A 22,025-nucleotide genomic window follows, 5' to 3' on the forward strand; every position below is an offset into this window, starting at 1 on the left:
CGCAGAGAGACCCCGAGAAGCACCGGAGGTGGCCGGAGGTGTTAGAGAGGGGTAGGGGGGGGGGGGGGGGGGGGAAGTGACTTAAGATTGGCCCGCCACGCTTGTTTCACTTCCTGTGTTTTTCCTCCGAAGCCAATTTCAAGGCACTGCAGACCATCATCTTTAACATATTTGCAACGAAAAGAAGAGGAAACTAGAAGTTCATGTGTAAAAAGTAAACAAAATTATCTTTTACACAAACAAAACCTCGTTAATCAACATGTAAACCGCTAATAAATAAAACCGTAATAGTCAAAAATAAATTAAATTTAGAAGTGGGTAAGGACAAAAATATAAAGGTCAAGCATTCTATGTACGATCACTATGAGAATAAAGCTGGAAGAAACTTTTTTTCGGGTAAGTCACTACGGGACAAACGAAAAAACAATAATCTTGAGAAAAGCTTACGCTGACCCTTGACAAGTTCCCTACCTTGTTTACTGTGGTGTAATCAGCGCCCTTTGATTGGCGAACTCTTCAACGAACAAACGCGTAATCATGCAACTGATGGAATGTGCAAAAAACTGAAATAAAACAAGGACATCCCCCACGTACCCTCAAGCCCGTTGTTGCCGGTTGTAGTGAGGTGGTGCACACACTCACGGCTCGCCTCCATCTTAAAGCAGTTGAAATTTGTTTACATTTTGTCCCATTTGCTTTTTCTTTTTTCTTCGTTCTTTTGCATAAATCCAAACAAACAGACGTCAAATCTCTCACCCTCAACATCACCACCATCGCGTCGTGATGAGGTCGATGTTTACTCCCACTCCACGCCTGCCACCCAGCTGACGATGACGATGATGATTATGGTGATGATGATGATGATGATGATGATTAGGAGTGGAAAATAACCAACGAACGGTAGCGGAACACGCACCGCAACAACAAAAAAGTGAACCGACTGTCAAAACCTTTTGTTTTTTGCCCATTTCTTCCGCTCTCCCACTAAAAGCTTCTGAAGGTTGCGGAGAACAAAAAACGACATCCGACCGGTAGGCCTTACACTTGGGCTTAGAAAGCCGCAATTCACGCAGTTGCGTTATTGTTCACGCCAGCCGGAGATAAGTGTTGTCGGTTCTCGCCCCGCAGCAAGTAAGACTTCGACCACCCTTTGCGAACTAAACAAATCGCAACATCTTGGTAAAGAGGTGGTGCGAAATACGTCGTACCGTACGGGACAGGGATTTTCATTTAAGTGTCCACGGCAGCACGACCAGCTGACCCCTACGTGCCGGATCGAAAGTTGTGTGCATTCCGATTTGTAGGTCACGCATCCGAAGGTCAGCAGTCGGTGGGTTTAGTTTTATGCGTCCAAGGAGCGAGGAGTTGAGTGCCGGCCGCCGGACGAGACGAGACACACAAGCGCGCTGATTGATGGCGTCGGGCTCGTTTTTCGCACAAGGCTTCGCACGTTCCGACATGATGGACCCATTCTGGTCGCAGTGGCGCAACATAAACTGGGGCAAAGACTTAGATTTATTACGGCACCATCACGTTGATAAAATGCTTCGCCATCTCTATAATTGCTGGAGTTCGATGAGGCTACTTTGTTTTACTACTTGTCAAATCCGATCTCGCGTAACGGACATCGGTTCGGTTGACAAATACGGACTCGTTGTTTCTGCAGGGTGAGTATCAATTAAATTAAAATTTCAATTCAAAGCGCCTTCCCGGACGTAACCGAAATGGTTGTGTATAAAATTCGCCAGCGAAAGGAACGTAACCAATGGCGCACCGGGAGTCCCAGCTTACATTAGTGATGGGTTCTCGGAACCGCACCCACCGCCCGGAACCGCTTCCGAGCATCTTTAAACCGGCTCCGATTCCGGCTTAGTAAAACCCACGATTCCGTCCGGAGCCGTCCGGAGCCGTCCGGAACCGTCCGGAACCGTCCGGAGCCGCTAGTCGGCAGCCGGAGCCGGGTCCGGACGGCTCCAAACGACTCCGGACGGCTCCGGACGGCTCCAAACGACTCCGGACGGCTCCGGACGGCTCCGGCTCCGGACGGTTCCGGACGGTTCCGGACGGCTCCGGACGGCTCCGGACGGCTCCGGCTCCGGTCGGTTCCGGCTGCCGACTAGCGGCTCCGGACGGTTCCGGACGGTTCCGGACGGCTCCTGACGGTTCCGAGCTCGGAGTATTGCACCTACCTTATGGAGCCGCTTCCGATATTGGTGGAGTCATTCGGAAGCGGTTCCGATTTTTTGTCGAATTTACCCACCACTAGCTTACATGCTCCATTTCCACTAGCCTAACCTAGCAACCGTTGAATAAATCCGATTCCATTTCCAGTTGCTAACGGCACACAATCCATTGCTATGTACGCCCACCTTCCGCACATAGACACACTCTGCTAACAACCCCAAACCACCCCCCGTGACAATCGCGCAGCGGAAAGGGCCATTTTCCAGTGACGACTTTTCATTCTGACTTTTTCCTAGTGACTCGCGGCACTGGCATGAGACGTGAGAAGGAAGGTGAAAATGAAAAGTAAACATTTTCGTATCCCCCCCCCCCCCCCCCCCCACCGAAACGAACCCGAAGAGCGAGCACCGTCGAAGCATTATAGACCGATTTTCTCCGGGCTGGAAAATTCAAACAAAAGCCCACCAACACCATCACCATGATTCTCAGAAGCATGGGAAAAAAACGGGGCATGGTAGGTCACGGGCGTGCGAGGGCGAAAATTGTGCGTTTCAAAAATTGAAACACATTTCCCAGCCCGAAGAAGGAATATTTTGCTGCGTCCGGTTCCGTGCCGTTGGAGCACTCCAATACCGGACGACGGCGGCGACGACGATGACGACGATGGCGGACAACAACAACAACGTGCCCTCCACATAAATTCAAATTCTCGCTCCTTTGCCGGCGTCCGAAACGCCTCCCCCCCGTGGAAGGTGTGGCAGCCATTTTGGGCACAAAATAAATCATAGATATGCCAGGAAGGAAAATTGAGCAATTTCTTCAGGCCGAGACTCTCGCCACTCGAGCACGGAAGGAATCTTTCCCCCTCCCCCGTCGATGGATTCGAAAACCATTTTTCACCCTCCAAAATCCCACCTCTCCCCACCCCCCCTTGTAGTTCACCTTCGCCATTCGCTGCTGATGAAGGTGAAGTGAAACGGGTTCCGGAATGGTCTCTCTGCCCTATTGGACGAGTTATTATAGCCTTTGCCAAATAATAAATTAATGGATTGTTGTTTTGGGCAGGTTCGGAATTCGAATCGCCGGGGTGCGAAATGCCCCCGGGTGGGAATCGGCTGGGGGATGGATTGATATCGATCTGCAATTTTCCGGACGAAGCTCCGGGAGACCGCCGGCGTTCAGTTGTGATGCTCGTGCGTGCCTGGAATTGGTGTTTGATTGCGGTGAAATGGTATTTTCTGATGCGGTGACCAATGGACGATTACTTCACGGACCGTTAGTCATCATGTGCACATATTCCCAACATAATGGCGATGGGTCGGTTTCATTTTTCGCTCAAGACAACCGATGTGCCACCACGCATCATCAGTTTCTTAAAATAAATAAATCAATTATACAGCTTTTTATTCAAACAATACGATCATAAAGTGGCCTCAAAATTTGAAATGATTTAACATTGCTCATCACAACTACCGGGAATTTTGTTTAACATCCACAAAAGACCAATTAGAGCGAATTCCCACCGAAAGCCATAAAAAGGTCGGCACTTTTTCAACCTTCAGCGAATTCAGCGAAAAGCGTAACAGTTAACAACCATACCGGGAAAGGTCAAAAAATGGCCCCCTCCGCACAAAAATGGACGCTTCAATCAGGAACAGTTGGCAAACGAATGTAATTTTCCCGGCCGCGAAACAAAATCACACAAAAAAGGGGCTTCCCACCCGGACGAACAGATGAAAAACTGTTCCAATTTTCTAGTGACTGTCTCTGCCTCTGCCTCCTGCCGGGGGATGGGATGCAAATCATCGACGTTCGATACCGTACACGATGGTTTCGCACACTCTAGAGCGGACGAGCATATGGATTTCCATTTTAATGGGTGTGTCCCAGAACGGAATGAAACAATCACGCTTCGAGCGCCATAGAGGAGTGCAATAAATGAAATTTGTTCGATATCAAAAGCAAGAAATTCGAAACTAATGAAATAGGAAACGTTTGATTGGTTTTGAGTCAAAAATAAAAGCATCCTGAGCTACCGAAATCGACACATTTTTCGCATAGACCTGTTCCCACAGGATCGTGCAGAAGGCCAAGGATAACTAACCAGGCGTTTCCAGTGCGAAAAGCTATCAACATACAGAGAACTCCCCGTTGACGACAACGGGGAGCCCCGAGAAAAGTGAACTAGAAACCTAAATAACCCATTTTCCAACTTCGCTCGTTCTATTTGCTTCTCTTCTGTTTGGTTTGCTACAGTATTTTTTAGTTTCCTTACCTCATTCAAATGCTTGAGAGGGGGGGGAGTGAGATAAAAAAGAAACCCACCACCCATGATAAACTAGTGCATTACATGTCCCCCTTTCCTCCTTCCCTCTCGTCTTGCAGTCGCAGGGTTGCAATTCACCCCCGTTTCGGTTCGCTGGCAACTTCATAAATTATTCCGCAAGGACCAAAGGACGTTCCGAGCACGTGTGTTCGGCACCAGGTGTGCAGGTGTTTTCTCATGTGGCCTCTGAGTACATCGTGTGGCCATGGGTGGCTTTGGTGCGGTTTTGCTGTGGCCCCTATCGAAACGCCTACACCGCATGCACGAGGAATGAAGACTTCATCTTTTTGCGAGATATAATTGAGCTGGCAGAGAGAAACGGTTGCCAGGGTCTGCTTCTAGTCGCGAGTGTTCTGCCACTGCAAAGGGAGACGAAAAAGTACGGCGACCATCCTGGGGGTGGAAGTACTTAAAAATCTGGCAAAAAGGAAATCGTCCAAATGATGCAAAAACCCAGGAAGAAATTAAAAAATGACTGTTCTGAATAAAAAGAGTACCGTTGCCAACAAACACAATGGCTACATATTGCTGATGCGAGCAAAAAAAAAACCCCCCGGGACTCATTGTCGAAGGCGAATGAGATCAGCACAACTGAACGGTCACACTTCGAAGATGTGCCTTGCGATACAAGCAAACCGTAAGCTGCAGCCTACCGAAGGGCGCGTAAGATGGAGACGGTAAAGCATCGATGAACGGGACACATCTCCGAAGAACGAAGAATTACTTGTGTATTGACCTACATTGCAGAGCGCATGGGACAGCAATAAAAAAAAACAAATAGATTCCTACGACGACCCCGTTCAAGCGCAAAAACCGGTTTCATTCGCTTCCTCCCCCCAGCGCAATGCACCGGTTGAATGCAACGTTGCACTATTTACCACGTGCCAACGAGATGCACGCGGAACATCGTGTGGGACGAGGGGGACGAACAGATTCCAGGCACGGGCTCTTAACCTCCCTAGCACGCTCCCTCCACCCGGTTATGTCTCATCTTTCTTCATCCCACCTTCGCTCATTATCGCGAACTGGAAAAGCACGTGGCGCATTGGGATGAGATTTGTTTTGGTTGTGCATTCGACCCTTTGAACCGCCCCCTGCGTAGGGGGTGGGTTGTTGCTTGCCTTTGCGCAAGTAAACACATCCACGGCCTTGCGGTAGCTGTAGGCCACACGGACAAAGCCATGTGGTGAAGATGCTCCAGATGCTTCCATGGGAAAGAATTAAGACCCATCCGTTAGCTTTGTGCAACGATGAGTTATAAGTTTCTGCTATTCTTGAGCGTGGTCTAGAATCACGTACGATGTGTTTGAGGATCAAAGTGGCATGCTTTCTGGTAGGTAAAGGTCGTTTTATCCCATCGTGAAGTGAGTTGTGCAGTGAGATTTTTCTATCACATATGATGAGAATGAAAAATAAAATTGTAGAAATTAACCAATGCTTTATCAAACATATAATCCCATGAGTTTTCTGACATCTTCAAACCCTCCAAATGATTGCAAAATTAACAGTAAAGCTGGTGATAGATACTTCCACCCTTCGAATCGTCATAGAGTGTATCTTTGCGACACAATTTCGCTCCATTTTGCCACAGATTATATCATTTGTACGTGCGAGATATGCGGTCGTTTTGATACACAGTTGATTCAAAATCAATTATGATACAGGCGAAAGACCCATTCCAACCGATACGTGACACACGCCTCTCGAGCACAACTTGTTGTTCGATTGAAATCGGGAGGAGGAGGATGCATCGATCACTCGAATCGATACCTCGAGCTCGCGAAAACTCGAACTCGGTTCCTCAACAAGGTGCTAAGTGCGTCACATTTCCGTGCCTAACCAAGCACCCCCCCACTCTCCCCCCCTGGTCGGTGGAGGTGGAAATTGAAACCACAACTGCTGGCGAGATCGCAGATAGACAGATGTGTCCTCCCACCCTTGAATATTTATCTACGCCTCATCGTACCCGGACCCTCGAGTCCGAGATGGAGGGTGGAGGGAGGGGATTTGGTTCCGGGAGTCTCCGTGGCCAACTGTTTGGCGTTGCGATTCATCGGTTCCATTGCAGCGAAACCAGGGCTACCACTTTCCCTTCGAGCTTCCCTCTGTATGTGTGTGTGTGCTCGACCGACCGACCGACAAACAGGTAAGAGTTGCGAGTCTGGTTTGCGAGGGTAAAACGCCGGATGGGAGGCTCCCCGACTCGACAACGACAGGCGGGAGGAACAGGAACTATGCCGACACACTCTCGCCGTACGTTCGCATAAATATGGCACTCTGGCTTGGCTCGGTTGGTTCGTTGGGAACTGGGTCAATTACGCTCCCGCTTCGGGCCGCCCCAGCGCTTAGGCTTGAGCGTTATGCACCACAACGGCGACCGCGCGCTGGAACTCGTCTGTCTTTGGCGCTGAGCCCGGGCCCGAACCTCTTCACCATTCAGCGAACGGCCGGGCGGAGGCTCAGATCAGTTCGCTACGCTAACTGAACCAGGCCACCGAGACGGTGGACGCTGAACCAGGAACGCTGCGGAACACACCAACCAAAGAGATGAAATCATTTTACGACTCGATTGTGTTATGTTATGATAATTCCATGCACTTTTTTCCCCTCTCCGCCTGCTCACGTTCACGCTTGGGAAAAGGCAGGAAAATGGAAGGATGGACGCTTCATGCCGTTAGTCGGACAATACCAAAGCCCCCTCCCGAACGGCGAGAGGTGATCGCGAGTCAGCTGACCGACGGACTTTCCTCTTCCTGACTCGGATATTACGTTGGCCGATATTATTCACTTGGAAAGGTTTTCCTTCGGCACCCAGCGAAGGAACTGTAGCCTCAATGGGAAAAGAAGTGAAACGAATGGCACCGATACGATCCTACCCGCGACGTAAATGGGTTAACACGTTAAAACCGAGTCTCATTGGAAGGGGAAACAATCGTCCAAGTAAAGTGATATAAACTTTATAGCTTCGAGGATTTACAATAAACGTCAAAATGTAGCTAAAACATGAAAACGTTTGAACTAGAGTTGTGTAATGCAGATTCAGATTCATGAATGCTGAATGATTCTTTGTGTTTTAGAGTCTCTCAACCACAGATTCATGAATCCCAAAGATGCAACCTGTGTTGGGAAAATAGGTGAAACTCATCATTATCATCATCAACTGATGAAAAGTGATGAGCCAAAAATGGGTAGAAGGACCCCTTTTGTTTTTGATCGCATGATCCACGCCAATGAAAGAATCGTGGAGATTCGTGACAGATCCATGAAATATTCATGAACATTTATTAAGGTTTCAAAAGATTCATTAAGTTTTGAAGATTCGAATCCCTAAAGATTCATGAATACATCTGAATGAATCTTAGGTGAAAGATTCGTATGAATGAATCTCACCAAAAGATTCATTAAGCACAGCACTAGTTTGAACCTTCCTTTAATTATTCTGATCCATTCTTCAAAGGATTTAAACTTGAAAATAATCGTTTTGGCGGCCTCCAACAACCTTGTTGAATGTACTGAATTTTCCCTTTTTGCACGGAAGGCGCAAGGACAAACCCGAAAGTGCAATACAGCAGCGCACCATGGCGCTTCCATGGCGTAAACTATAAATTTAGTTCTAAAAGGCCTCACACGCCTCTGCATTCGTACCATGCCATGCATGCGTGTCTCCGGCGCTGCACAACACACGGTCGGTGCATCATTCACCAGCACACACATCCGCACACGATGCATCGCAAGCCTTGCCTTTCCCCCTCCCCCCCGGAACCCCCACCAAACACCAATATAAGGGCATGTATAAATATCGCCACGAGGCAACGGATTATCGATTCCGTTTCGCACGCTCCCGCGCTAAGATCCGATCCGGGTCTCCGGTTTTGTCGTTGGCGTTTTGCGTTTTGAGGCATGTCGTGCAAGTGTTGAAGGGATGGTAGGGTGTGTATTCGAGGAGTGCCCATCCATCCGTTGGTGCATCGACGCGAAATACCAGAGGCCGCAGATTCGATTTCATCGATAGCACAAAAAACCCAGTGATGGGAAAACGCAAAATCTAAACTGTAGCCAAGGCTATAATCAGCCGAAAGGCGAGGATGATTCGGTGCACCAAAGAATATGAAAGAAATGGACGTTGAAATCGAAACTTGCCAGCGCCAATAATAGCGCCGCGCCAGAACTGGAGCGCCAGAACCTTCGTGGCGTTTGTGGGGAGGGGGGGGTGGAGGATCAACTCAGGCTGAGCATAATTAAACGGCAACATCGGCAAGCACGTAAATCGATCGACCGCGGCCTTCTTCTTCCGATAGTGAACTCCTCCTCCTCGCCTTCTAATGCAACATTGATTCCTATCATTAGAGCGGTTATTTATGTTTGAGTAGGTTTGAATTATCCACACTACTATCGGGGATAGTTGATCGGTTCGAAAGCGACCACCTACTCCTAGCGGGGAGGAGTTGATTTTCGATCCACTTAAAAGAGATTAAAATTTGAAATATCACTACTTCATTCCACATTCCGAACGGGTTCACGGATTCACTTTTGAACGCGCCCAACACTAGGTTAAACCTTGGTTGAGGAAGATGGAGAACAAGGTGTATCTTTAGCGCAAGTATGCCACATTTTACCAATTTGCATACTCCTCTACATCGCCAGCCGAAATGTCACACTGCATGGTCGCTGTTTGTCGATAACGTTCTAATGCCAGCGAAGGACATCGGAGGTAGGAATCTCTGCGCTATCGTTATGTGTTCAATTTCAGCAGATAGGAAAGCCAACCCTTGCACTGGCGTCCGACTGAGGTTCGGCTGACCTTGGAGGAATTTCGCTTCCAACAACTATCGATCCGGGACTCATTTTTTCCCTTTTTCGGTCGACAGAGAAATTGGAAAACTTTGAAATGCAAGCAGCGGGATCAGCAAAGAACAAAAAAAACAAGGAAAAGGAAAGCAGCAATTCCGGGAGGGGTTTGGTCTATTTTGGGGATTATTTAGAAGAAGAAAAAACCGGCACAAATCAATAAAAGTGATTGCGCACTTGCACTTGCGTTGTTCGCGGTTCTCTCCCAATGAAAAAACCCGTTCTAAGGGATTGACAACGAACGATTTCCATTGGCAAGGATACCTTCTACTCCTTCTCAGAAATTTCCGTTTAGTGTAGACGCAGGCGAGGTTTATGTCTCTCGTCACGTGAAACCGCGTGCTCCATCAACGCACGGGCTTTTCGATTGTTATTATTATTGTTCGACCAAATGAGAGCCGACCGTTGAGTGAGGCCCCGAATCGGGGCGCAACAATTAGGCGAGATAAATCACGACGTTGGAGGATTTATATGCGCGTGGGGTGGGGGGATACAAACCTCGCGGATTTTTAGGAATATATTAACGGAAGGTGAAATAAGAAATACGACTCAGAAACGCACACAGAAACAAGTAAGATGGCTGGAAAGAGAAGGTTAGATCGATTCGATTCACGCGCGATCGGTGCCCTTGGAACTATCATCACCATACGGTCGCCACTTTTGACACACTGGCCCCTCGATTGCGACACGTGTACACACACACACACACACACACATGGGACACGGCGATGACAAACCCCAACGGGACATGGGTGATGCTGGGCTGAGCGTTCGAACCGAGTTGTGACCGGTTAATTGAAGGCTCTGAACCAGATGTTGCCGAATGACGACACCACCGCATCGTCCGGGTCAACACGACACTACACGATGTTAAACTACGAGGAAAACGAAAAATCAGCAGCACACACACCAGCACGAATGCATTATGCTCCGCGAAGGTCACGATGATGATGATGATGGTGATGATGCTCGAGCCACGTGGGGAACCTATTGGGCTAGACCCGTCGCGCTATGTTTGCACTCCATTGTGCAACCGTAAACATTTTTCACTCCGTCTCGCGCAATAGAGTCGGAGAGCTGGCAAACGTTCACCGTATTTCAGCGATTTGGTTCCATTTGGCGCCACAAAAATAAAACCCTTTCTGCCCGGGTCCCCATTGTGTACAGAGATTGGGAAACTTCAGGAATAATCGTCCGCACGTGCGCCTGCTGTATGTATGCTGTGGCATTTTTCTTCGCCACTGGAAAACGAAAACCCCTCCCATTAAGCCGCGAGGAAAACATGAGAGAGCTATCGAAATAATGCCACCAAGCAGCCTAAATGTGGATGATTGTTGGATGGGCTCCTTGCAATTGCAAATCAATATTGATTGATTTTCCAACTCTAATTATTGCTCCACCGGGATTTGTGCCCTGTGTAACCGATCGGGTGTGCGTGCCGGTGGCGTGACAGCACACCAACACACCACCACAGGGCAGGCATGAGCATCGTAAATGGGGGATGATTTACGAGGGATTTTGGAAACATCTCATTCGCGAGTTCCTTCCCATCGAGAACGGCAAACGTTACGCCAGTCGGTTCCTCCGGTGGTTTGCATAAAACATGACCACGAGAGCGGGTGGGGGCGAAGATGGATGGAATTTGTTTGTACACGTGTGCGCTCGTTCTTTCGGTCGGTGGAAGGAAGCATACATTAAAGCCACCGTTCGAACTATGTTTTCTGTATAGATGTATGTATATTTTGGCTCGTTTCGGTTTGCGCCGAAAATTCCATGTTTTCAAACCCCAGCCAGTAGGGAGGGAGGTATTAAACACGGTGAAGATAAAGAACCAGAAAGGGCACCCAATTGATGGACACACAAATCGGAACAACATATAATCAACAAGACGCACAGTGTATGGTTAACTAATACTCGTTGTGGGCAATGATGGTAGAAAATATCAATCGATTGCTCTTCCTAGGAACTCTCCATCAGACAACCTATCGATCGACTCCGCTGGCAAACACGGATGCAGCTGATTTGCCACCATCCTCCCCGTTGCCCCAAAATGGTGAGCTCGAACGATAAGGGATCAGGTTACGTTGGCCGGCTGACCGTAACCCACGTTTTTCGGACGCCAGAAAGCTAGCCATTGACCTTTCTCGGGGAGAGTTTCGATCCCTTCTCCATTCGGGCAACTGCCCGGACACGCACCAGCAGCATTCCATGGCCCCATCGGAAGAAACTCTCTGCACCGTCTTCAACGAGCAAGCCCATAGATGGAAGGCTTGGGGAAAAGAGTGTGAGGTACCATCGTCTGACGGTTGTTTGCCTTGTGTTGGGTTGTGAAAAAAGAAAGAAATGTCCATAAGCCCCACGCCGTCCCTCACCAAACACACCTCGAACCCAGGCTTATCAACCCAAGCCAACCCCCTCCACACTGACGATCACCTGGCGGCGGTACGGTCAGCAGAGTGAAAATTGAAGGGAAATAGAAAGAGGAAATGAGAATAAAATAACACACCCCACGGCACGTCGCCGATCGGTCGAAGGCGAACGAACGGATTTCTCTCTCTCCAGACATTGTATCCATATGCACGCAGCATCTTCCGCTCGACGGAGTGCCTTAGACGATAGGAAAAAAAAGACCCACCGGGCGAGGGAGTGCTGGCTTTGATTCTGTGAAGAAAGAAAACAGAGACACACAAACCGACACTTTTTCCGAAGGCGCGATAGTGACCTCCGCGTTTCTTCGCCTTCTACAGGTTGCGATCGAAGGAAAATAAATAAGTAAGGTCTAGGAAAGAAAATAACCGACAATAAATAAAAAAAAAACCAGAAAGCCCATCGAGCGACAAACACAGGGGCAGACGAAATGCTGAAGGTGAGTCAAAAGAATGATAAACTTTCCCGATACGGACGGCGCGGCGTTAAGTAGCGACTTAGGGCCGCCCGTCGGTCAGCCCGAGCTTATTGCTGCTTTGGCTGCCGGGGATGACGATAACCTCTTCCTAGCGAGCGAGAAAAGTGCGAGGCCATGGATTATAATGTTCAGGTAAAGAAGGAAACTTTGACCGCGCGCCACCGGGGAGTCGGAAGGGAAAAGGTATCATCTATTTCAGGTAGACGGGCGCGCTTGTTTGGGCTGGCGACGAGGCTGGAGAAGCATACAGAAAAAGGAAACCCGTAAATTACCGATACTTTGTTGTGCGTGCTGTTGAACGGGATGGGAAGCGTTGCCGGCCGTGTGTGTGCTTTACCTTGTTACTGCAGCGATCCAGCACCCATCCAATGCGAATGCTCTCAAATGGTCCAGGAAGTGGCCATTTTAAGGAAACGCTCCCTAATGGGGTCCCTCGTTCTTAGGGCAGATGTACGCCCAAAAACACTCATTATTAACGCACGCAAGTAAGCAAGCAATGAGTGATCGCCCATCTGGTTCTGATTCAAATAAGCTTTTCTACTTAGTCTAATTTGGCTTTGCAGCAATACGCTTTTGCAAGCGGGAAGGTGGTTCCTCACGTTGGCATACTCAGGAAGCGCAAACATGCTTTGAATCAGCAAAGAAATTACATACAGCGCTACATCTGCATCATTTCCATTAGACACCGGGCGTGGGGGAAGGAACGGAGAGGAAAAAGCCCAAGATAATTTAAGTAAGAACGGAAGCACGATTAATTAAACTTTGACCAAAGCCTTCATCAAACAACCTCTTTCATGGCTAAGCCGTGCTTTCCACCTGTTTCTCCGATTATACAACGTCAAAAAAAAAAAAAAAAATGGGAATAAGAACCCAAGACACGATGGTGAGTTGAAAAGTTTTCTCATTTGATGGATAGAGGAAAAGGGTTCCTTTTTCTCGAAAATATGCAAACCGTGTTCAAAACTCGGGCCTGCGGGTTTGCTTGACGATTAATGGAAAAATGTATCTACTACGCGTGTTTGTGTTACCAAACATAGCACAAACGTACGCCACGGGTAACTTATGAAAGTCGAATTAGAAACATAGTAATAGAACTTTACAAAAAAAGTACAACGGTTGGCTATTACGGAAATGGGTAGGTAAAACCGTTCAATTTTCTCCAGCGCATCCACAATGTCATTGGAACTGATGGTAGGGGAAAAGAAGCTGGTTAGATAAGAAAGGCGTGCGTAACAAAACAAAAACGATGGCATCATAAAACGACCGTATGCTTAGCAAACAATACCCAATAATAACCATTGTGCCACCATGTTTCTCGATGTCCGCCACAACAGATTGGGAAACGAGCAACGAGCAATCTCCGCATGGCGTGGCGTCTTCCGCCCCGACACAAAGATATTACATTCTCGATACAACAATGTATTGGGCGAGGGGCGGTTGTCCAACATCGACCCTAGCTGCTCGCCCCCGAACCTTCCCTTTGCCCTATGTTTCCAGGGTCGCAATCCTACACACACACACACACGCATTGACGTTCACAAGAATCTCGATCATTTCGTCCGTCAAGATTCACTTTTTTTCCTAATTCAATGGTGTGTATGGTTGCGTACGCCTGTGCGAAAAGGGACGAAGAAACCTTCGCCTAACCTAACCAATTATTAGCAGTCCTATTAGTTGGAGTCGGGAGACCCCGAGCGTTCGATTAGGCAATCATCGCGGTTGCGGTGTCGAACCCCTTTTTTCTGGGTGCTCTTAAGCCCTACAGCTGAATCATGCATCGTAATGAGTCTGTGACCCAATAGGCTGCTGGATCGCAGGAATGGATTATAAAAACATCATAACCCGAAACGAAACTGTTAGGAAAGGGCTGGAGAATTGTCCCGCCGTACCCTTGGATAAAGTATTCAAACTTATTGTACGAACCTACTACTACTCCATTGTACAGCTGGTGAATGTAGTAATTTCTTTTTTAAATAGTTCTACCCTTAAGTGAAAAGATCAACAAAATCGCTCAAGTTTCACATGGCTGCTGCTGATGCGAAAGGAGACACATCCTCGACCGCAACAGACCGGGCCCGGTAATCCTCTTTCGAGGGCGACACGTAATGACACGGACTCCACTCGCCACCAGGAGCACCAACGAACCGATATCCAATTAGCGAGCGTTCAAACGTAACGCCTGCAAACGGGCCAGCCGTGGTATGGCCAAGGGCAGAAGGGTATGGCCGCTTGGGCATTGGGGTTGACGCGTGACGTGAGGGCATTCCGGGCATGGCGTTGGCGTCATGGGACATGCAAAGGTGCCTCCCATGGCGTTGTGTCGGAGCTGTTCGCAAGTATCGAACAGCAAGTGATGGTTTAAATCTCTCCCGAGTTACGATCTTTGACCGAGTAATTGAAGTCGAGGTTGGTTGTCATGGGGGATTGCATTTTTGTACGGGTGTTTGTTTGCAATGCTGGAGTTGTCTTACGCATCGGGGGTAGCAGAACGATGGTCTCTTACCTGGAAGGGAAATAAAATTTTAAAAAAACCATATTAGTAAAATTCAAGGTACATCCATCGTTCTTCAAAGTAATGTAATAGGGAAAAAATGTCACTCTCATTGCAACAATAATGCTTCAATCGTGAAAGAAATCCTTCGACAACAACCAAGTCGCGTCACAGGGGGCGCACAGACCAATCTCACAAACTGCCACCGTTAATGGCCACTCGTGCACACAGTAGCAAAACATACCATCAAACGGCGGCTTTGCACTTCTGCCAATGGAATGGAATGGAAAAATCGAGCACTCGGAAGCCGCAGGAAGAAAATCACACACCCTTTTCGCGACAAGGGGCAGCATCGATGGCAAATCTCAATTTACCAACCACCAGCTCACACACACACACACGCACACACACACGCGGTATATTTGGACAGATGGATGACGTCAAAGGAAAATTTACACGCGCAGGTTTGATGTGGAAAAAGGGGTGGTTGCATCACACAAGTCCCACGCTTTCTATCTGCTCCTCGGGTGGTGTATGCATTGGTGCACGATGACATTTGGCCATACACCCATAGCACACACAACATAGTGTTCGCCACAGTGCACCACGCATGATCAACCGGATTCCCCATCATCGGTCGGCGCTGCTCAGCTAAACAACTGCCAAAGATGTTGTTTCCAACTCGAGAATATATTCTCCCTCACGACAATATAGATACTCCTCTGTCCTTCACGCTGTTGAACATCATACCTTAAGTGACATTGCGTGTGGGTGGTTGTGTACGGTACAAGGTATTATGGCATACAGAGTTTGTTGATTCAGCAGTATAAAATGTTTGCTAAAGCAAATGATTTTCTGATATCTTTAGCTTGCTGGATTGTTACGAGATAAACCGGTCCACCAAGATACGATTATCAAATCATAAAATTGTTTAATTTAATCACACAATGATGAAAAAATAATTATATTACAGGAAACACTAAATTATCTGTAAACCCAGGGAAACATAATCATCACTTGTGAAAGAGCAAAAATAATAGCTTCTCGAGATATTAAGCGAGGCATACCCACAGAGCCAGATCATGCTCAGGTTTGATAAAAAAGCAGACTTGCTGCTTTATGGCGTCACACCCACTATGAACTTTCGTATCTGCTTGATGGTTTGTGTCGTTTTAAACTTCATAAGGATTCTGCATTCCATCGTCCGTGTCATCAAAGTCTCATCATTCTATAGGGTTCCCCTTGAAGGCGGAGCTCGGACGAAAGAATCAACACTACCTCCTTCGGATTAGGGATATTTTTTTACCTAATGCTTCACTCCGGGGATTCTTTATTTTCCTGTTTCAACAAATGGATTCAAATTTTTGCTCATGTTCCGCCCTTGCCTTATAGCCACCGCTCAGTCCATCTATTACTCATAATTTTCCTCCCGAATAAACCTTTTACCATTTGCTCTTCTCGCATCAAACCCATTTCGGCTTCCACTCTAATGGGCTTCTCATAATGTGTAAGTTTTTTTTCTTTTGCACGATTAAAAGGCATTAATGCACCATCCTTAACAGCGCGTTCGCTTGCCTTCCCCGTTCTTTGCACGAGAGCACCACATTACACTTTGTCATTTGGATGATTTTCTTGCGTACCATTATCGTTCGATATTAAATTTTCCTCCACCATTGCCATTGCCGTTCTCCTCGTTCCCTCCTTCCTCTGTTCCCTGTTACACGGCTCTCAGGCAACAATGGATTTTCCCGCCGATCGTTTTTCCACTTCCCGATTCACCATTCCTTAAACTGACAGCGACACACATTTTCCTAAATTACCAATACGCGCTCCACAACCATATTTCAGCTTTGTTCGCTGTATTGTGCACGATGCAGGGCGTTTTGGAGCTGCTTCCCGTTCCACCCCTCACGGAAGGATAAAGGGAAAGCATCTAAAAGACATTCGCCTTATCTATTTTCCCTCATTTCCAGTACATCTCCAATCGGCGCTGTGTGTGTATGTAGCTGCTGCCCGGGAGAGGGACACAATTGGGAAAATTGAAAACCTTCCACACCAGTTCCTGTTTTTCCCCCGCCCGTAGCAAGGGCTTACCGAAAAGACAGCACCGGGCGGGGGCATTCGACAAGGGGGCAGAAGTCGACGTGGTAGATCGAGCGCACATTTCTCACCCGATATTGCTGGTCGCTCTTTGGACAGGCGTGGCCCAAAGGAAAGCGTTTTTCCTGCGGTTGCGGATAACAAATCAGTCGCACGACTTCGATCTTCCTCCACCCTGACACCACCCTCGGCGTGCGGTGGAACAGTTTGATGCGCGCGAACTCGCTATTACAGAGCAGTATACGAACCACGGAAAAGCGACGACCGACACACGGCACACACCAATTTCTAGCTCTCAAGGGAAATTGTAGTCGCTGGAAATTGATGGACTTCTCTGACGGCACACCTCCAGCGCCGCTCGCCCCGCCGCTATCCATCCATCTGGAGTGGACGAGTGTAAAATGAAAATTCCAGCAGCGAGTGGAAGAATTTTTGCGAAATGCAGTGAAATGCAAGTCAAACGCGAAGAGTCGCTAAACAAACAAACAAACAAGAAGCTTAGCCTTTCGCCGGGTATTTCATCGATCAACTTCCGCGACCATAGGAATGGGTAAGCTTGTTCCAAAAGGGGTTACGCTTTAGGAACGCTTGAATGCTTGGAACAAGATTGGATGAATTTGAAAATGTTTAGTGAAAAAAAAAAACCACGGATGTAGAACTTGCTTCGCAGGCTTACGCAATGATCCTCTCTACGAATTGTTGCTTTCTTTTATTTTGATACAACATTGTGGTAAGTTTCACAAGGAAGAATATTTCAAAAGTCACGAAAGACTAACTCCCCGGGCGGTCGTTAGAGAAAATGTGTCCCTTTTGGATACCACAGACAGGACATTAGGAATGAGCACCATTACCATACTGCCGACAGCCGGCACGACTATTAGCATGTTGTCGTGTTGTAATGCTAGCTCAACAGGCCGAACCTGCCGACGCTATCGTTAAATCCTTTATCTAAGGGTCGAGGGAAGAACCAAAAAGACAACAAAAAAAAAACTTTCTTCAGCCGGAGTTTATAAAAATAAACAAAATGTCCCGTTACCAAAAAGGGTCTAGAGCCACCGAGATAACGAAACATCCATCGAGGACGATGAATATGATTGAAACATATGGTCTAAGTTTAGGCAACGACACTTGAAAAAATACTTTCAGCCAGCCCGCCACAGTTACCACCAGGACCGCGGTCTCCAAAGGGCCACCTTTTGCCACTTACAGTCCTCGCATCGATGGTGTTCCTTCGTTCCCTCCTATCCTTTCGCACGCTGAGGGGTATCTGCTTACCCCGTAGGATGGGCGCGAAAGTGGTTTATTTTAAATCCAAGTGGAAACCCTCGCGAAAGTACTCGCCACTGCGAAGCAATTTACTACAAGCTGTCACCATCCGAGATTGAGTAATCTGATCGGGATCCCAGGGAACCACGCCTTTATGAAGTAGCGCGATGGCAAACAAAGGAATGTAAATAAATAATCATTTCTTATAGCACCTGAGCCAGTAGAAGTGGACAGCTGAAAAAAATGTTGTTCGTTAAATAAAGTAAACTGAAAAACTTCATGCACTTCGGCAGACTACAACAAATATGACTAGATTTAATTAAATCCTTATACATCATTATAGAGGACTGTAAGTGCTTTGTTTATATGTTCATTTAAATGATTCGAGCATTGCCATGGATTTGTGCATGCGCAATAATTGACATCGAGGCTCGCTCGATGGTTATTACAAAATATGCCTTTTCCGTATGTAGCAACACTCATCCTGGGGCCATCGGAAAAGGCAACTGGGAGCTCGTAAAACCTCCCGAAACCAAAACTCACATGCAAATGCAAATATGCTTTCTTGCCAAACCATCCGATGCAACGCTGCAGCAGCAAGAATAGCCGATAGCCGGGCTTGCCGGATGCAGGCAAACAAAATAAACACTGTGCCAGGGCCGTGCAGCAGAGCTACCTCCCGCTGTTACTGCTTGCTGCTGCAAGTGTTCAACCACCGTAGGAGAGAAAATGCCAGCGAACGCGCGCGCCCAACCTCCAGAGGGAGGGAAAAACCTGGTGCTTACGGACGTGAAATAGAATGAAAATAAATGACTTCCAGCTATGTGTGGTTGTTCGCGCCCAAGTGTGTGTGTGTGTGCGAGGGAATGCGGAGAGAGCGAACTAAGTGCGGAGAGAACATCAGGAAGGAAATCCCGCAAGCAAAGAGAGGCAAAGGATGACTGGTTGGTCCTGGCTGTGGGACTTTCTTCCCATGTCCTGTGAGTTACATCGCGCATGCACTTCACCCCGAACTGCATGGGAAGTTCTGTTCTCCAGGCGGAACGCTTTTAGTGCTTGACGCTCCGAGTCGAAATGGGAAATCCCTTTTTCCTGACAATAATGTTTTCCGCAGCACTAGCACTGAAGGAGGCAGAATTGCATGTCTGATGCATCCAGCGAGAATAGCTCCGGAAAAGATTAAGATATGTACGAAAAATGGAAAAATATGTCTCAATTAAGTAAAAAATACAATATATATTTTAAACGTACAGCTTTTTTCATTTTAATTAAATTATCCATTATACAGTCCTTTTTTATCAAGTAAACTGTTTTATCAACAAAAACAGTTCGAAAAGCAACCACCCGTTGGAATGAATGAAAACTCTCCAGCGACAATTCCATGGACGACAGCCGACCCCGACGTGGCACAGCACAATAAAATGTCCATTAGTTTAATTAAATCGAAAACCAGCAAAAATAAATACATACGATGCGTTGGGAACTTAAATTCTGAATGTGCACATTTTAAACGTTGGTCGTAAGGAAAAGGAGGCCAAAATGTCGTAAAATGAACAAAACGGAAACGTTCCCTGAAATCGCTCGGTGTTGGAGGAGAAAGTTCGATAAAAACACACTGGAGCTATTGCTTTACTTTACCGTCGTACGCATTAGTTAATTAACGGACTGCCAACCATGGACGGAAAATGTTGATAGATACTTAAACTTATTTTCTACCGAACACGAGACAAGGCCATAGTCTTGACCGATTGTTTGAGTTTACGACTCCAAGACGTAAAAGATTTAATTTTTTCACATCTCCACTTAGATTATCGCTCAGTTTTTGTTTTCATGTCGGTCAACAGACACGGATAATGAGCAGTAGTGATTCCCAACAAAACCATGCTAGTCGAATTGGGCAATACTTGAGAATCTTAAGCAAAATCGATAATCTCATAATTTACGTTCTGACACAAAACTACTTAAAACTGTTTCCAGCATATTTTACGTTTCTATCCAGAAATAATCGCAAACAATTTTGTATATTGATTTACTATTTGAATACTATTACATATATTTCTATAATGCGTCTTGCATTCAGCACTTACCTTATCAGCAGGTATGTTTTTGGACGACATCCTTCCCTTTTCTGCAGCACGGGCGGGAACCTTAAAATGTGTGTGTATTGCTGGTTTATGATTGACTGCTCGTCTTTGTTGTCAGCCCTACTGCAGATGCTCCTTCCGATTGGGCTTCCTCAGGCCACAGCCTTAGCCTATTTTCTCGGACGCTTGCCCTTCGCCAACTCGATTTCACCTTCTTTCCGGTGCCTTGCCCCACTATCGCTCTCTGCTTCTCTCTTGCACGAGCTTCCGAAAAGCCAATCAAGAAAGAAGTCACAATCCGGTTGTTCCGGCGAGCGGATTGTGTGACGTTCCGACTGTTGGTGCTTTGTGTTTACTGGCAGAATCTACTGGTTCTTTCCCACTCGGGGAAGGAAATGCGTAGACCTTACTATTGTTCCGCAAAGCTGATGATGCTGACGGTGCCGAGACTGCGGTGGTTAAGGTGACGGATGAGAAAATATAATATAACGATGATTAAAGCTGGCTGACTTCTACTGGTGCTGCTACAGTTCTCGTTCCCAACTTGGTTGCCACAACAACACCTTGCTGGCCGTTTTCGAAGCTCAGACTTGAAACTTTTCGCCCATTTACACAAAGCAACCTGTCAAATGCAATGACAGTGAATACGAAGGCTTATTTTCAGATAACTATCGATTGGAAGTAGACCAAGGCGGGCATCTTTTTCAGTGACCTCCGTCCGATTTCGCAAGGGAGAGAAAACTATTTTTTAAGCCATCGCTTGTTTTCCGGTTGCAGACGGACGCGATTCACTTTAAATGCGAACATTAACATTCGATCGATTGCGATTGATGCCTTCTTTTATGGCTCACTGCTCTCGTGCACTATCACAACGCATTGCCTTTCATCTTTTGCGGATTTCGTTCACTTTCAACACATCCACTTTAAAACAAAACCAACAGGGCTAGAAATGAATGCGAATTAACGACACAATTAACATTGATGGAAAATATTTTGTCGGTCGATTTTTTTTTCACCAGTGGGCGTTCGCTAGACATGGTGCCATTCTGATATATTTTCACTCTACTGAGACAGACTGAAGGTACTAGAACCACGTTGATCATAACTGAACCAATAGTTCAGAAACAACAACGATGCCAGCAACCACCATCCGAACGTACTGCCGATGTAAACACCCGTGCACGAAACGGATGGATTTATTTTCAAACAACACCCCTGCCAGCTCCTGAGCGCAGGACTGCTCGGAAGATGTAAAATTTCATCCAAATCCATTTACAACAACAACACGGTGCACACGTACGCTCACACAAACACACACCCATTTCCCTCGCGCACCCCTCCCGCACACTCATGCGTATTCACGTAGTTTCGTTCTCCCCTTACGACCACCAGCACACATTTTTTCACCATCAGAAAACCAGGTGCCCCCAACTTTCTATTATTTTCAGCACCTAGAACGAGTTTCTGACGAGCACAACGCACTAACCCTCGAGGAAAAGCATAGATTTTCGAAATGGCTACCCACTGGCCACTTTTGCTTGCTCCAACACTGCACGCTTTGGTTGCGTTGCTAGCCTTCTTCGGACGACCTCAGAAAAGCACCAGGCTGGCCAAACTAGAGAAACAACGCACCGAGCATCGACCAACTCTCACTCATCACCGTTCACCATTGCGTTCCAGCACCGACTGTTTAGTAGTGAAGGGAGCTGTAACTGTATAACTAGCTACTGTTGCTAGGTATGGATAATAAAAATACTAACTAGTTACTCAAAATATTACCAAGCAGGTACTTTCGTTACTAATATATTGCTCAATATTTAA

At 47.0% G+C, this 22,025-nt stretch overlaps 1 protein-coding gene across 1 annotated transcript in view; it reads right to left on the bottom strand.

The window, feature by feature from the left end:
- The window catches only part of LOC131286705 (ubiquitin-like protein 3), a 49,952-nt gene extending 29,299 nt beyond the window's left edge, over positions 1-20,653 (bottom strand). Inside the window, exon 1 of the mRNA XM_058315694.1 lies at positions 20,208-20,653. Coding sequence (XP_058171677.1) covers positions 20,208-20,237 — 30 coding nt within the window. The 5' untranslated portion in view covers positions 20,238-20,653. The remainder of the gene's footprint in view (positions 1-20,207) is intronic.
- Positions 20,654-22,025: the final 1,372 nt, after the last annotated feature.

Source organism: Anopheles ziemanni, chromosome 3, assembly GCF_943734765.1.
Source record: "Anopheles ziemanni chromosome 3, idAnoZiCoDA_A2_x.2, whole genome shotgun sequence".
Taxonomy (NCBI): Eukaryota; Metazoa; Arthropoda; class Insecta; order Diptera; family Culicidae; genus Anopheles; species Anopheles ziemanni.